Source organism: Bos indicus, chromosome 8 (assembly GCF_029378745.1).
Source record: "Bos indicus isolate NIAB-ARS_2022 breed Sahiwal x Tharparkar chromosome 8, NIAB-ARS_B.indTharparkar_mat_pri_1.0, whole genome shotgun sequence".
NCBI lineage: Eukaryota > Metazoa > Chordata > Mammalia > Artiodactyla > Bovidae > Bos > Bos indicus.
The window spans coordinates 6,632,528-6,646,411 of NC_091767.1; the positions used below are offsets into that span (position 1 = coordinate 6,632,528).

The window sequence follows — 13,884 nt, forward strand, 5'->3', positions numbered from 1 at the left end:
TAAGAATTTACCAGTTTATCCTTTTAATTTAAACCCAAGAGGTTAAACATAAAAAATGTGATAGGATTTAATAAGGTAGGCAATGTGTTTTAATATCATTGTATCCTTGGGGGCTTCCCTGGTGGCTCAGATGGTAAAGAATCCACCTGCAATGTAGGAGACCTGGGGTCAATTCCTGGGTTGGGAAGATCCCCTGGAAGAGGGCGTGGCAACCCACTCCAATATTCTTTCCTGGAGAATCCCCACAGACAAAGGAGCCTGGCAGGCTGCAGTCCATGGGGTCACAAAGAGTCTGACATGACTGAGAAATTAAGCACAGCATAGCACATCCTTCACAGCATCTATACAGTGATGGAAAGACAGTATTTTTTGAGTATAAGATAAAGAAGACAAATGCTTTTATGGATTGGTGATAGGAATTAGTAGTAAATCCATACATCATGCAAGATGACTGCAGGGTCACTAGCTACTGTGGAGCTAGGCCCCAGAACATCGAATCATTATAGTCTTATAGAGTTAGTGATATCTTTGGGCTTCCCTAGTGGCTCAGATGATAAAGAATCTGCCTGAAATGCAGGACACCCAGGTTCTATCCCTGGGTTCCGAAGATCCCCTGGAGGAGGGCATGGCAAACTGCTCCAGTATTCTTGCCTGGAGAATTCCACGCCCAGAGGAGCCTGGTGGGCTACAGTACATGGGGTCGCAGAGAGTCAGACACGACTGAGCGACTAACACTTTCACTTTATTCATGGCTCTTAAAAACAACTTTTAGTTGGTGCTAAGTGACAAGCTCAAGTCTATAGCAGGGACAATATCAGGGAAAATATCAAATGTATTTCATGCCTGTCATTTGTCTATTTATTCTCAAATCCATTCCTTTCCACTACACTGCTCAGTTCTGTATCACCAGGGGCTGACCCTGCAAACTACGTGCAAGAAAAAGCTATTCATAAATGATACTTAATTTGTGAAATGCCTTAAATTTTTATTAAATACGTACACTGTCAGACCTTTTCAGTGTCCTAAATTTATACACAGGGCAAAATTAAAAATTATCACATAATCACTTCTATTTTAAATGTTACTGCTGCTGCTGCTGCTAAGCCACTTCAGTCGTGTCCGACTCTGTGCGACCCCATAGACAGCAGCCCACCAGGCTCCCCCGTCCCTGGGATTCTCCAGGCAAGAACACTGGTGTGGATTGCCATTTCCTTCTCCAATGCATGAAAGTGAAAAGTGAAAGTGAAGTCGCTCAGTTGTGTCTGACTCTTAGCGACCCCATGGACTGCAGTCTACCAGGCTGCCCATCCGTGGGATTTTCCAGGCAAGAGTCTGGCGTGGGGTGCCATTGCCTTCTCTACAAGTATATAAAATTATGTTTATATGGGACAACTAAATGTGTGAGACATTTCAGAGTCATTATCCAATCTCTTAATCTTTTTTCAGTACCCATACATTTTTAGTTTTGCTACCTTGGGAGCCCTACTTCACTTACTAAGAAAAATTTGTTCAAAAAATTTATTTACATTAGGGTTTTCACTGAAAAATTCCATTTAAGATTTCACCACTCCCTTCCCTGGAAATTTAATATTTATTTTTCTTAACCAGTATATACAGCACCATATAACATTATGATTTATTTAAAGTTGTTTATAGAATAAACATTTTAATGTAAAAATAATCTTAAAAAATAGAACACATTCTTTCCAGTTTTACTCAGTATTTGGGTTTAAATGTCTGCATAGTTTATTGATTTAAAAACAATAATTCAAAGCACAATGTATAGTGAAGGCCACCAGTACAAAGACTTCTCCATAAATTAAAAGCTTAAGCTACAGCTTTGAGCATTACAGTGGAAGACAGAGTAAGATAAATGATATTCCTCATACCTATATCACTAACTGGTTTGTTACCGCCACAAGTTATGAACACGATTGTGCCTAATTGTACAACTTAACTTTTCTTAGATTTTCACTGATGTTCACTTCTTGGTGTTTTTCAAGTATGTGGACATCTAGACAACAGTTCCTCATATTCAATCCACTCCTTAAAAGTGAAGGTAACAGATCTCTATGGCAGAATTAAAACAGAGCCATAATCTGACAACTCACCAATATCTCTAAGAAATCCATACTAATCTCACATGGATGGATTTTGCTCCACCTGGGAGCTTAAGAGCTAGCAGGCAGAATGAGGTACTTTTCAATATTTCTACAAGGAAATGATTGATTTGGAAATCTTGCATGTCATTATTATTAGCATTAATTATTGCTTGCAAATAGCATTACCCGAAGCAGGTGCATTTAATGATCCTGTCTTAAAATACCTGACAGGAAAAATGGCAAAATACCACAGCTATTTTTACCTCTTGTTATTATGGCTTTGAAAACACAAAAACAATCTTCAGTTGAGGCTGTCACAAAATTGGTTTCTTCTCAACATCTCTACATAGAACACTGAGTGACTCATGAAGATTAGAAGAAAAAAAAGTTTTACTAAAAGCAGGCATTTTTGAAATTGGCACAAATAAAGAAGGAATCTGAAAAAAATTACATTTGTATTTCTTTCTTAACAAGTGTGTCTTAAATACAACATTTTAGGAGTACTAACTATGCTTTTTTGCTATAGCTATTAAAAGTTTCATTCCTGAGATTTTTGGAGTCAAAATTTTTAAAGCAAGCACAGAGGAAAAGATGTTTTCACCAGATGGAAGGGTGAACTGTAGATCAACACCCCAGCCAGTTATTTTTTTTTCATTTTTCCATACATTAGCTTTTTCATTTGGGATATATTCATACAATAATTTACTCCTTACCTACTGGGCCCTACATATGCCATGTTCTCAAAGAGCTGAAATAGTCAGCTGAAAGATGGTGCGTAAGTAAAAGTTATTGTTACTAAATATGTGCCATTGTAGGTACCTTCCTTCTCTTAAAGTGTGAACATAGAGACAAAATGAGCTTTTTACATCTGCTTTGACTTAAATAACAATTCAAGTATCTCTTTTAAAATGAAGTTCTGAAGAATTAACATTTATGAATCACAAATTTAAATATATCTTCTGAAAGGCAGAATATTCCTGGAATATCCCTTGTTTAGACTATAAAGATCAAAACCTAGCTTTGGTTCATGTCATATTTTTGATAGTTCCTCATTTTTTAAAGTCTATATACTTAACTAATAATTTAGAGAAAATGAACATCACATGCGTGAAAGGAAGGCTTAAAACAGTAACATTTCACTTAAAAAGCTATATTCAATAGAAGATGGAGTATGTCATTTGTGCTTATTTTCAGTTAAAGCTGACATATAAGATGTTCACTGCATTTTCATGTGAAATGGGGTTGTGTCGTAATCTTGAAAATGAATTCCCTTAGAAGTTGTGATCTTCATAATAGCACCATTCAAAGCATCATCCTCGATGAGTGTTATTAATCCATTGGCAATCATTGAAGGGCTAAATATAAAGGGAAAATCAATATTTTAAAATTAAAGAATAAGCCATAATTGTCACATCACTTTGAGTTATTTTTGAAGTATCTATTACCTTTAATGAATAATTGGGAAATGTATGTAATGCAGCACTGTTACCTGAGTTTTTAATTCAATGAGATATTCACTGAATTATAAATTTCTGTAGATGTCCACACCTAAACTTCTGTTATTTTGATAAGAAGGATTCATAAATTTATCCTTATTATTTACATTGAGTAAATGATTATTTTCCCAACTTTAGCCTACAGAAGAATTTAGGCCTATCAGAAATATTCTTAGAGTAGAAATTTAAAGAATTGTCAGTTTAGTTACTCAGTCGTGTCTGACTCTTTGCCGTCCCATGGACTGCAGAATGCCAGGCCTCCCTGTCCATCACCAACTCCCAGAGCCTACTCAAACTCATGTCCATTGAGTCGGTGATGCCATCCAACCATCTCATCCTCTGTCGTCCCCTTCTCCTCCTGCCTTCAATCTTCCCCAGCATCAGGGTCTTTTCCAATAAGTCAGTTCTTCGCATCAGGTGGCCAAAGTATTGGAGTTTCAGCTTCAGCATCAGTCCTTCCAACGACTATTCAGGACTGATTTCCTTTAGGATGGACTGCTTGGATCTCCTTGCAGTCCAAGGGACTCTCAAGAGTCTTCTCCAACATCACAGTTCAAAAGCATCAATTCTTCGGTGCTCAGCTTTCTTTATAGTCCAAGTCTCACATCCATACATGACTACTGGAAAAACCATAGCCTTGACTAGACGGACCTTTGTTGATAAAGTAATGTCTCTGCTTTTTAATATGCTGTCTAGGTTGGTCAGAGTTCTTCTTCCAAAGAGCAAGTGCCTTTTAATTTCATGGCTGAAGTCACCATCTGCAGTGATTTTGGAGCCCAAGAAAATAAAGTCACTCACTGTTTCCATTGTTTCTCCATCTATTTGCCATTAAGTAATGAGACTGGATGCCATGATCTTCGTTTTCTGAATGTTGAGTTTTAAGCCAACTTTTTCACTCTCCTCTTTCACTTTCATCAAGAGGCTTTTTAGTTCTTCTTCACTTTCTGCCATAAGGTTAGTGTCATCACATATCTGAGGTTATTGATGTTTCTACCAGCAATCTTCATTCCAATTTGTGCTTCATCCAGCCCGGCATTTTTCATGACGTACTCTGCATGTAACTTAAATAAGCAGGGTGACAATATACAGCCTTAGCGTACTCCTTTCCTGATTTGGAACCAGTCTGTTGTTCCATGTCCAGTTCTAACTGTTGCTTCTTGACCTGCGTACTGATTTCTCAGGAGGTAGAATTGTAGAAGGAGAAAGAATTTTAGAAGGAGAAAGAATTGTAGCCAACATTTGTTGAATGTCTATTATTTATCTGCTGCTGTTTTAAGTAACTTCCATTTATCAACTTGTTTGTAGACTTTTCAAAGTCCTGTAAGCTTGTTTTACGATCACTCCTATTCTACATGTGGGAAAACTGAAGTACCCAGAGGTTGACGGATAAGTTTGTGGTCGGTGGTGGAGTCAGGATTTGATACCGATGACTCCATCCTGTGAAATGTCAACGGCTTTAACTCAGACATGGTTAGGAAAGTGGTTGAAGTTAGGGGGCCACATGAAATGTCACGAAGGGTATATTTAAACATTGTTTGAATTCAGGCAGATAAGGTATCACTTCTTCGAAAGACAATTAAACATCACCTTTAAAAAAAATACTTCCTTATGGCTAAAGGTATTAATAATGCATTCTCTACATCTAAAAACAAAATTCATGATATATAACTAAAGTCTATTCAGAAACCCAGAAAAAAGTTTTTTTGCAGAGATTTTGCCAAATCAAAACTTTGAAGCTTGCATGAGTTTTTCAGATGTAAAAGCTAATATTTTTCCCTTTTGATTGCTCATGTTTAGACAGCCCTTTGCTTTGTCATATTAAAGGAAGACAGGTATAGCTTTACTTACTCCAAAATTCCATAGTATTTCATCATATCCTTGATAGGACCCATGTATTCTATATATTTCCCCATGTTTTCTTCTTTTTCAATGGATTTGAGGATGGGCGTATCAACAAAGCCTGGGCAAATTGCGTTCAGTCTCACACCACTGTTCATGAGATTAGCAGCCATCTGTTAATTGGAAGTAGAAGGTTGCAGGTTTCAGGAGTTTCGTAAATGTATCATGTAGGATAAACTGATAATTAAAGCTAGTTAAAAGACTCTGATGTGAAAACCGCTAAACAGCTATCCTTCTAGCTCTATAAAGATGGCTCTGGTAAGGCTGATTTATGGCAGAAAGTAAAGGAATACAAAACTAAAGTGGTAAACTAATTCCCAAAAGCCTCACTTGATTACTTTCTAAAAAATTCAGTATTGTGCACTTCTGAAAATACTTGATTATCTAAAGTACTCTTACCTACTGAACACTGCAGGAAGCTGAAGGTAAGAAGCTAAGGCTCAGGTGGAAAGATGTATCTGTATGACTGAGCCCCTCCACTGTCCACCTGAAACTACCACAACACTGCTAATCAGCTATACCCCACCACACACATAAAAAGCTTAAAATAAAATAAAAAAAGAAGCTAAGGCTTTAGAATTGATATCCCAAGTTTTCTTTGAAATGGGTTGTATTAAAGTATTCTTACTTGCTTAAAAATACATTTAGTGGAAAATTTTAGGACTTTGATTATTCTAAAGACATTTAGTAATTGACACTATCTGGAAGACAATTTTTAAGTATTTTCAGACTAACATCTTTTGGCTTAATTTTCAACCTATAGATTTTATCTGAACTATTTGTAAAACAAAATGTAAGTCGTTTGTAGATTCTTTTTTCTTCCTTGCTAAAATTTACTCTTAAGACCTCAAATCAATACTCACAGCACTTTCAAGTTTATCTGTGGACAAACACAGAGTAGAAAGAAATCTGAGTTGCCTGATGTGGACTAGGGTCAAACAAAACGATGCTCTGCTTTCTCGTTTCAGCTCCTCTACCATAAACACGCATCCTTTTCAGGGTACTTGCCCAGGTTTTTCTCATCTTTATGCTTTTTGTTGGTGATTTTACTATTTGAAATGCTTTCAAGGCATAGTGCTAAAGTGCTGTCTAGTATTTCTAAGTGCAAGAAGGCTGCAATGTGCCTTATGGGAGAAAATACATACATTAGAGGAGCTTTCTTCAGGTGTGAGGTACAAATGCTATTGGCCATGCTGTTAATAATACAATACATATTACACACAATACATATTAAATAAGGTGTCTTTAAATAGAAATATACTTAATGCTATTGAACAAGACATTGTGACAAGTTCCTTGCAGGAACTTAACCCCAAATTTCCCTTAAAAGCAATAGTTCAGTATCCTCTAATTCAGTGTTTGCAAGTGATTTTACAGAACATAACTAATGAATCATGAGCATCAACTGTACAAGTTCCAGTCTTGTAACTGTAAATGCAACATTTCTGGTCTTTGCTTTGATTTACTTTGCTTCCCTGGTGGCTCAGCAGTAAAGGATCCACCTGCAATGTAGGAGCTGCAGGAGACATGGGTTTGATCCCTGTGTCAGGAAGATCCCCTGCAGGAGGGCATGGCAACCCATGCCAGTTATTCTTGTCTGGAGAATGCCATGGACAGGGGAGCCTGGCGGGCTACAGTACATGGGGTCGCAAAGAGTCTGACACCAGTGAAGCAACTTAGCATGCATGCATGAATGTACTTTGCTTTGTAATGTGTTCATTAAAAGTTGATTTAAAGATTTAAGACTTTGCAAGGTAAAATTTCCAATCAGTTTCAATTAACAGTGTGACAGCTGCTCATCTTCCTTTTTTACTGAACATTTACCATTCACCATCTGCTTTCTCTATGCCTATCATTTCTTGCTATTAATGATTTCCTCGTCATCAGGCCCCTCTCTCTGTCTCAACTAGACTAACCACTGCAGAGGTCTCTCAACTGCTCTTTCGTCTTCTACTTTTGTCCTCTCTCATACATTTTCTTTGTTTTGTCTTTTGGCAGCACCACATGGCTTGAGGGATCTTAGTTCCCTGACCAGGGACTGAACCCTCACCCCTGGCAGTGAGAGTGCAAAATCATAACCACTGGATCACCAGGAAATTCCCATACATTCTCTAAATAGTAGCAAGAATGATCCTCTTCACATGGAAATATAATCTTGTCTCTCCTGTGCAGAAAAGACCCAATGACGGCTATACTTAGAATAAAGTCCAAGTTCATGACTTTGATCCATAAGTCGCCTTTGGTCTGGTTCTTGCTTACACCTCCGATCAATCATCCTTCTACTTTACCCTTGTTCATCAGGCTCCACTTAAGCTGTACATTTGTTTTCAATTATTATAAAAAGGTACATCATACTATCAATGCATGTGGTCAGTTACGGCTAAAATATTTTTCTAAGCTCCTCACACATTTACCCTATATCTCTATGGGGACAGAATCCTTGACAATGCTACCAGGTAAAAGCTAGCCTCACCCCTTTCTCCATCCTCCAGGCTCTGACTCATTTTTACCATATCGTCAAGATAAGTAATGCCTTGAGCATTTAAGGAAGTCTTATAGTTAATGGTTTTTTAATTTGGAGTCAATTTCAAAAATAAAGGCTATCTTTTTGTTTTTTTAATCCTTAAGGATTTTTTCAGTAACCTGTGTTTAGAATCTACTTCATGTTAAAATAATCTACTCTATAGTTGGCCCTTTATGTTACCTGGAAACTATTTTTAATAATAAATAAGGATGAGATGGTTAGCTAGTATCACCAACTCAAAGGACATTAATTTCACTATTTCACTAGTATCACCAACTCAAAGGACATTAATGTCACTATTTCTGGGAAATAGTGAAAGGCCAAGGAAGTCTGGCATGCTGCAGTCCATGGGATCACAGAGAGTCAGATGTGGCTTAGTGACTGAACAACAACACTGAAGTATAATTTACTTTTCTATCTTTAAATGTATCAAAAAAAATTTTAAAGCAAATTTTGTTGTTTTTTTTTTTTTTTCATAAAAATGTAAACATACAACACACTCTACCTGCACTTTTTCTGCCCCCTTTTTTTTTTGATCATACCATGCAGCATGTGTGATCTTAGTTCCTTGACCAAAGATTGAACCCATGCCCCCTGCATTGGAAGCGAGGAATCTCAACAACTGGACCACCAGGGAAGTCCCTAAATGTACTGAATTTTAACTCTGCTCCCCTCTACTTTATAGAGCTCATCTGTCACATTTGCCCAGAAAGAGAACGAGAGATTGTGGCTGTGTTCTCACCGCTGCCGAGCGTGTGAATCCAACTATGCCATGTTTTGAAGCACAATAAACAGGCTGCTGTGCAACAGGCATGAGCCCTGAAACAGACAAATAAAAACCAAAAACAATTTTATTAAAAAAAAGCAGACAAACCTCAACAATTGCTGTGAAAATAAATAATCTGTGCCTGTTCCATTTTAAGATTAATCTTAGAGAATACTCTAAGGTCATCATTGGACAACTTTGTAAAACTCACTAGTCCTAGCATCGTATACTTCTAGCATGACCTCTGCTCTATTGTTCTGAATTTACAGTTGGTAAGTTACAGCCTAGAGATACAGGCAAGGGTGATATAAAAGTTTATCTGCCTCCCTGACAAAGTCAAGAAAAGTTGACCTTATCTAAAACACCAAAAGAATCATCTTGAAATCCAGTAAGTTATTATCTAATTTTCAGTTTTTAAGCCTGGATTTTAAAAAGTGTATATTCTACATTTTTTAAGGCTGAAGGAATTTAGATAGCTTAAGCAGGATTTGGAGGGTTTTATTTGTCTTCATTTTAAGTTGGTCAGCGTTTCTCTGCCCTGAACTGCCCTGAAAGATGCCTCTAAGTGTTGAAGAAAATTAAAAATTAACTTCTTTTGATTCGGAGGTAGCAGATGCCTAGATCTCATTCCATGACTTAGGAAAAGAAAACCAGAAACAAAAATGTTTGATCCTATTTTATTTCCTTTCATAATTGCATGCTCAACAACAGAATTCAAGCAATTTTACAATTGGCTTAATTTTCCATAGACATGCAATAGTAACTGTTCAAATATATGATTAAATTCACAGTCCAGGAAAAGATAGCATTGTAGCATATATAGTATCTTTTCTCGCCTACCTCCCAGCCCAACAGCACCTCCCACCCAAAGAAACGAAAAAAGAAAAACAAACTTTACTGTAGATATTTGTACTATCAAACATTTTTTTTTGAAAATTTTTTTTCTGTTTTATGGGAGTATAGCCAATTAACAATGTTGTGATAGTTTCAGGAAAACAGTGAAGGGTCTCAGCCATACATATACATGTATCCAGGAGAAGGCAATGGCACCCCACTCCAGTACTCTTGCCTGGAAAATCCCATGGACGGAGGAGCCTGGTAGGCTGCAGTCCATGGGGTCGCGAACAGTTGGACACGACTGAGTGACTTCACTTTTACTTTTCATTTTCATGCTTTGGAGAAGGAAATGGCAACCCACTCCAGTGTTCTTGCCTGGAGAATCCCAGGAACGGGGGAGCCTGGTGGGCTGCCGCCTATGGGGTCACACAGAGTCGGACACGACTGAAGTGACTTAGCAGCAGCATTCTTCCCCAAACTCCCCTGGATGGGAGAGGATTTGGAGGGAGACAGTAGGTCCTTGTTAGTTATCAATTTCAAATATAGCAGTATGTACATGTCCATCACAAATTCCCTAACACAGGGAGGCCTGGCATGCTGTGATTCATGGGGTCGCAAAGAGTCGGACACGACTGAGCGACTGAACTGAACTGAACTGAACTGAACTATCCCTTCTCCCATCCTTCCCCCGAGCAACCTTAAGTCCGTGCTCTATGTCTGTGAATCTGTTTTCCAAGTAAGTTCACTTTTATTTCTAATTGTCAATTGTCAATTGTCTATCTCAATCAACAGTGAAACTTAATTACAGCCATTTTTCTATCTTGGCTTTTAACTTCCTGAGCTAACGTGCTCTATCATTTTTAAAATTTGTGCCTTCTCCAAATCAGGAAGCAGTAATCCCTGATTACTATAATGTTATTACTATCAAATATCATGCTAATACTACTAAATGATTCTGCTGAGACGTGCTCACCTCCACCCAGCTAACTAGTCCCAGAACAAGACGGATGGATCATGAGCCGGTTATGCCAAAGTTCAGCGAACCTTAACCACTTCCTGGGTGCCTGCCAGGTCTCAATTTATGAAGTATGTTTGCTCAAGAGCAGTTTAAATCCCTGGGATGGTAGATCACACAGAGTGCATCCACCCAGTGATCTCAAAGCATGGAACATGTGGTTCTCCTTTTCGTTTTGTTTTTGTTCAGTAACATGTGCAAGTTAATTAAGGTCTTCAGTGTCAGTCAACAAGAAAGAATTAATGATTCTTTCACAGATGTATTAGGCATACAGGTGTATTAAGAGATCAAGATAAAGCAAATAAACAGGTACAGTCAGACACTTCTGCTTCTTGTTCTTGTAAGTTAGTTACTGTTCTACCGTCTCCCTCAATGTTTATGAGGCCAAGGCAATGGTTGAAGGTGGTGTTCACAGACAGCAGGAAATGCAGAGTGAACCTGAATCAGAGATAAGCTAGTTGACAGCCACAAAACCCAGAAGGACTCTGTTCACAGATGTTGTCAAAGATGAAGGTGGAGTGAATTTCTGTTACATATGTGGGAGCAGTGAACTTCCGAACCCAAACTAGTTCTAAGTGTCACAGCAGTGAAGGAGATCTAATATTGTTGTGTTGCTTCTAAGGAGCAAGCTGCGAAACGCACTTTGCTTTAAAGGTATATTGGAGACGCAATCAGAATTTGTCTGCATCTTTGAAGTGGCGCTTGGTCTTGTAACTCTCCTAGCATTCCAGTGATATTTTCACTGTGATCCTGCGAAATGTTTCCTCTTGCTCTGCTTTCACTTTCTGGTATTAGATCAAAGGCTGCATAAATCCTTTTCAGACATTCAAAAACCAAACATCCTTTTAAGATATTTTTACAGCTTGGTGGTATAACTGGCATAAAATAAACTGCACATATTTAAAGTGTGTGGTTTGATAAGTTTTGACATATGTCGACACCCACGAAACCATGACCACAATCAAGATAGGAACACAAACATCCCCCAAAAGTTTCCTTGTGCGTACTCTGTCATCCCTTCCTTCTGCCTTTCCCTCCCCTCTAAGCAACCACTGATCTGTTCTGCGTCACTATAGATTAGAAGTTTATATAAATATAAGCACACAATGTAAACTTTTCTATCTGGATTCTTTCAGGATAATTCTTATGGGATTCATCCCATGTTGTAATGTCTATCAATAGCTCATTTCTCTTTCTTTCTTTTTCTGAATAGTATTACACTGTAAGGGTATACCTATCAATTGCGTATACCTTGCTCTTTTGATAGATATATTCAGTTCGGAGGATGATAAAAGAAAGAAAATTCTATTTTTCAATTATTTTATTTAGGCAAGTTGTAGTTAACTTAGTTAATAGTTTTTCTTTATCTCCCACTACATGCAGATTTTAACTATTGCTTTTTACGTTTCGAACAGCTAAAGATCCTACAGGGTTTTGTCCCCAGCTTGCCAACTGACTTTCAATGTTGACATTTGCTCTTTCTCCCTCAGTTTGCTGCTTTGGAAAGGAAGGCTAAAGGGAGAGAGAAAAGTGTTGTGTTTTTTTTTTTTTTGACAATGACTTTAACTGAGGTTGAAATGTTTCAGAAATCCAATATTTTCTCTTGGATCTCACGATCCAAGTATAAACATTATTTCTGTTGCAGTCAACTTCAGTGTTGGTTAACCATACTCTGTTACTGACCTTAGACTCACAGCACTAACATATACTCATATATGGTTTCTACATGCTTCACATAAAAATCTGTTCTGAGGCTAGAAATAAGGGTCAGCACAGAGAATTGTTCAGGGTGTGTCCAATATGACTCTGGGATCACCACTCACATGGTAGTTTGTAGAAATTGTGCCCCACAGAGTTCCTGCAGTTTATAACCTGCACAACCATGCATGGAAGCCCTCTGTGGTAGAGGAAGATGAACCAGTGGAGGTAGGAAGAAAACAAGTTAAGCATCGTGTCATAGAAATTAAAGATGGAAATATTTTAAGAAGCCTATATTGATTACTTTTATCAAGTGCAGAATCGAAAGAGAATCACTTTTCTTTGAGATATTAACAAGTCTCAAAATCTCTCATCTAAAAATTGTAGCTGTCACCCAAAAGTAAATAAAAATAAAAAACTGGTGCCAAAAAATCCATGATGAACAACAACAAAAAATCAAACTTAAAAAAATAAATAAAAATAGTAGCCCTCTTGGTTTCACCTCTCTCCAGCTACCTCTGCGTAGCTCCATAGTTCACCCTAATCAGGCTTTCATCTGACCAATCCAGTCAAACAGATCTTGTGGAGGTTGCCAGTGACCTATGTCTGCTAAGGCTAAGCCTTCATCTTCCTGGACACTTTCCTCAGCAGCAACCAACACAGTGAATTAAGCTCTCCTCAAAACACTTCCCTCCTTTCGCTGGTGTCCTTCTGCCTCACGCTTGCTAGCAGTTCCTCCTCCTCCTCAACCAGACCCAGGAATAGGCTGGAGGACCCAAGAGCTGACCTTGGCCCTCTCTGCCTTTTAAAATAATTTTTTTTATTTATTTATTTTTGGCTGCCTTGGGTCTTCCTTGCTGCGTGGGCTTTCTCTAGACTCAGAGAGTGGGAGCCACCGTCTAGTGTACAGGCTTCTCCCTGCAGTATCTTCTCTTGTTGCAGAAATTGGATCTAGGTGCATGAGCTCTATGGTTGCAGCTCCTGGGCTCTAGAGCATGGCTCAAAAGTTGTGGTGCACAGCTTAGTTGCTCCAAGGCATGTGGGATTCTTCCTAGACCAGAGGTCAAACCCATGTGCCTGCATTGGCAGGAAGATGCTTTACCACTCACTGAGCTACCAAGGAAGTCCCTGTCTTTCTATGCACACTTTTCCCCTATGTGACTTTATCCACTCCTGTGGATGAAATTCATTCTCTCAATGTCTCTTTCATTCTCCCTCTCTCACACAAACACACATGATTTTTAAATTTAAATTCCACATTTCCAGCCAGGATCTCTTCCTCTGTCTCGAGACTTCCCATTAGTTTTCTTCCCTTAAAACACAGTGTGTGCTAATTCAAAAGCTTTTATAGGAGTGAATTCATTTTAGAAATATGTGTTTGGTACCAATTAGGTGCCAAATAGAATGAAAACATGTTTTAAATTGTTAGTTATAAATGTATAAAACCAAGGGAAGGATCACCATTTGACCAGAATGTCGTCTCTTATATTATTTAACCATTTAAAAATGTCCTTTTAATTGAATTTGTTGAGAGGAATTACAGGAGT

At 38.1% G+C, this 13,884-nt stretch overlaps 1 protein-coding gene across 1 annotated transcript in view; it reads right to left on the bottom strand.

The window, feature by feature from the left end:
* Positions 1-1,722: 1,722 nt before the first annotated feature.
* The window catches only part of HPGD (15-hydroxyprostaglandin dehydrogenase), a 36,922-nt gene continuing 24,760 nt past the window's right edge, over positions 1,723-13,884 (bottom strand). Inside the window, exons 5-7 of the mRNA XM_019965788.2 lie at positions 8,764-8,840; positions 5,447-5,610; positions 1,723-3,457 (exon numbers count right to left, since the gene is read on the bottom strand). Of these exons, the coding sequence (XP_019821347.1) occupies positions 3,319-3,457; positions 5,447-5,610; positions 8,764-8,840 (380 nt within the window). The 3' untranslated portion in view covers positions 1,723-3,318. The remainder of the gene's footprint in view (positions 3,458-5,446; positions 5,611-8,763; positions 8,841-13,884) is intronic.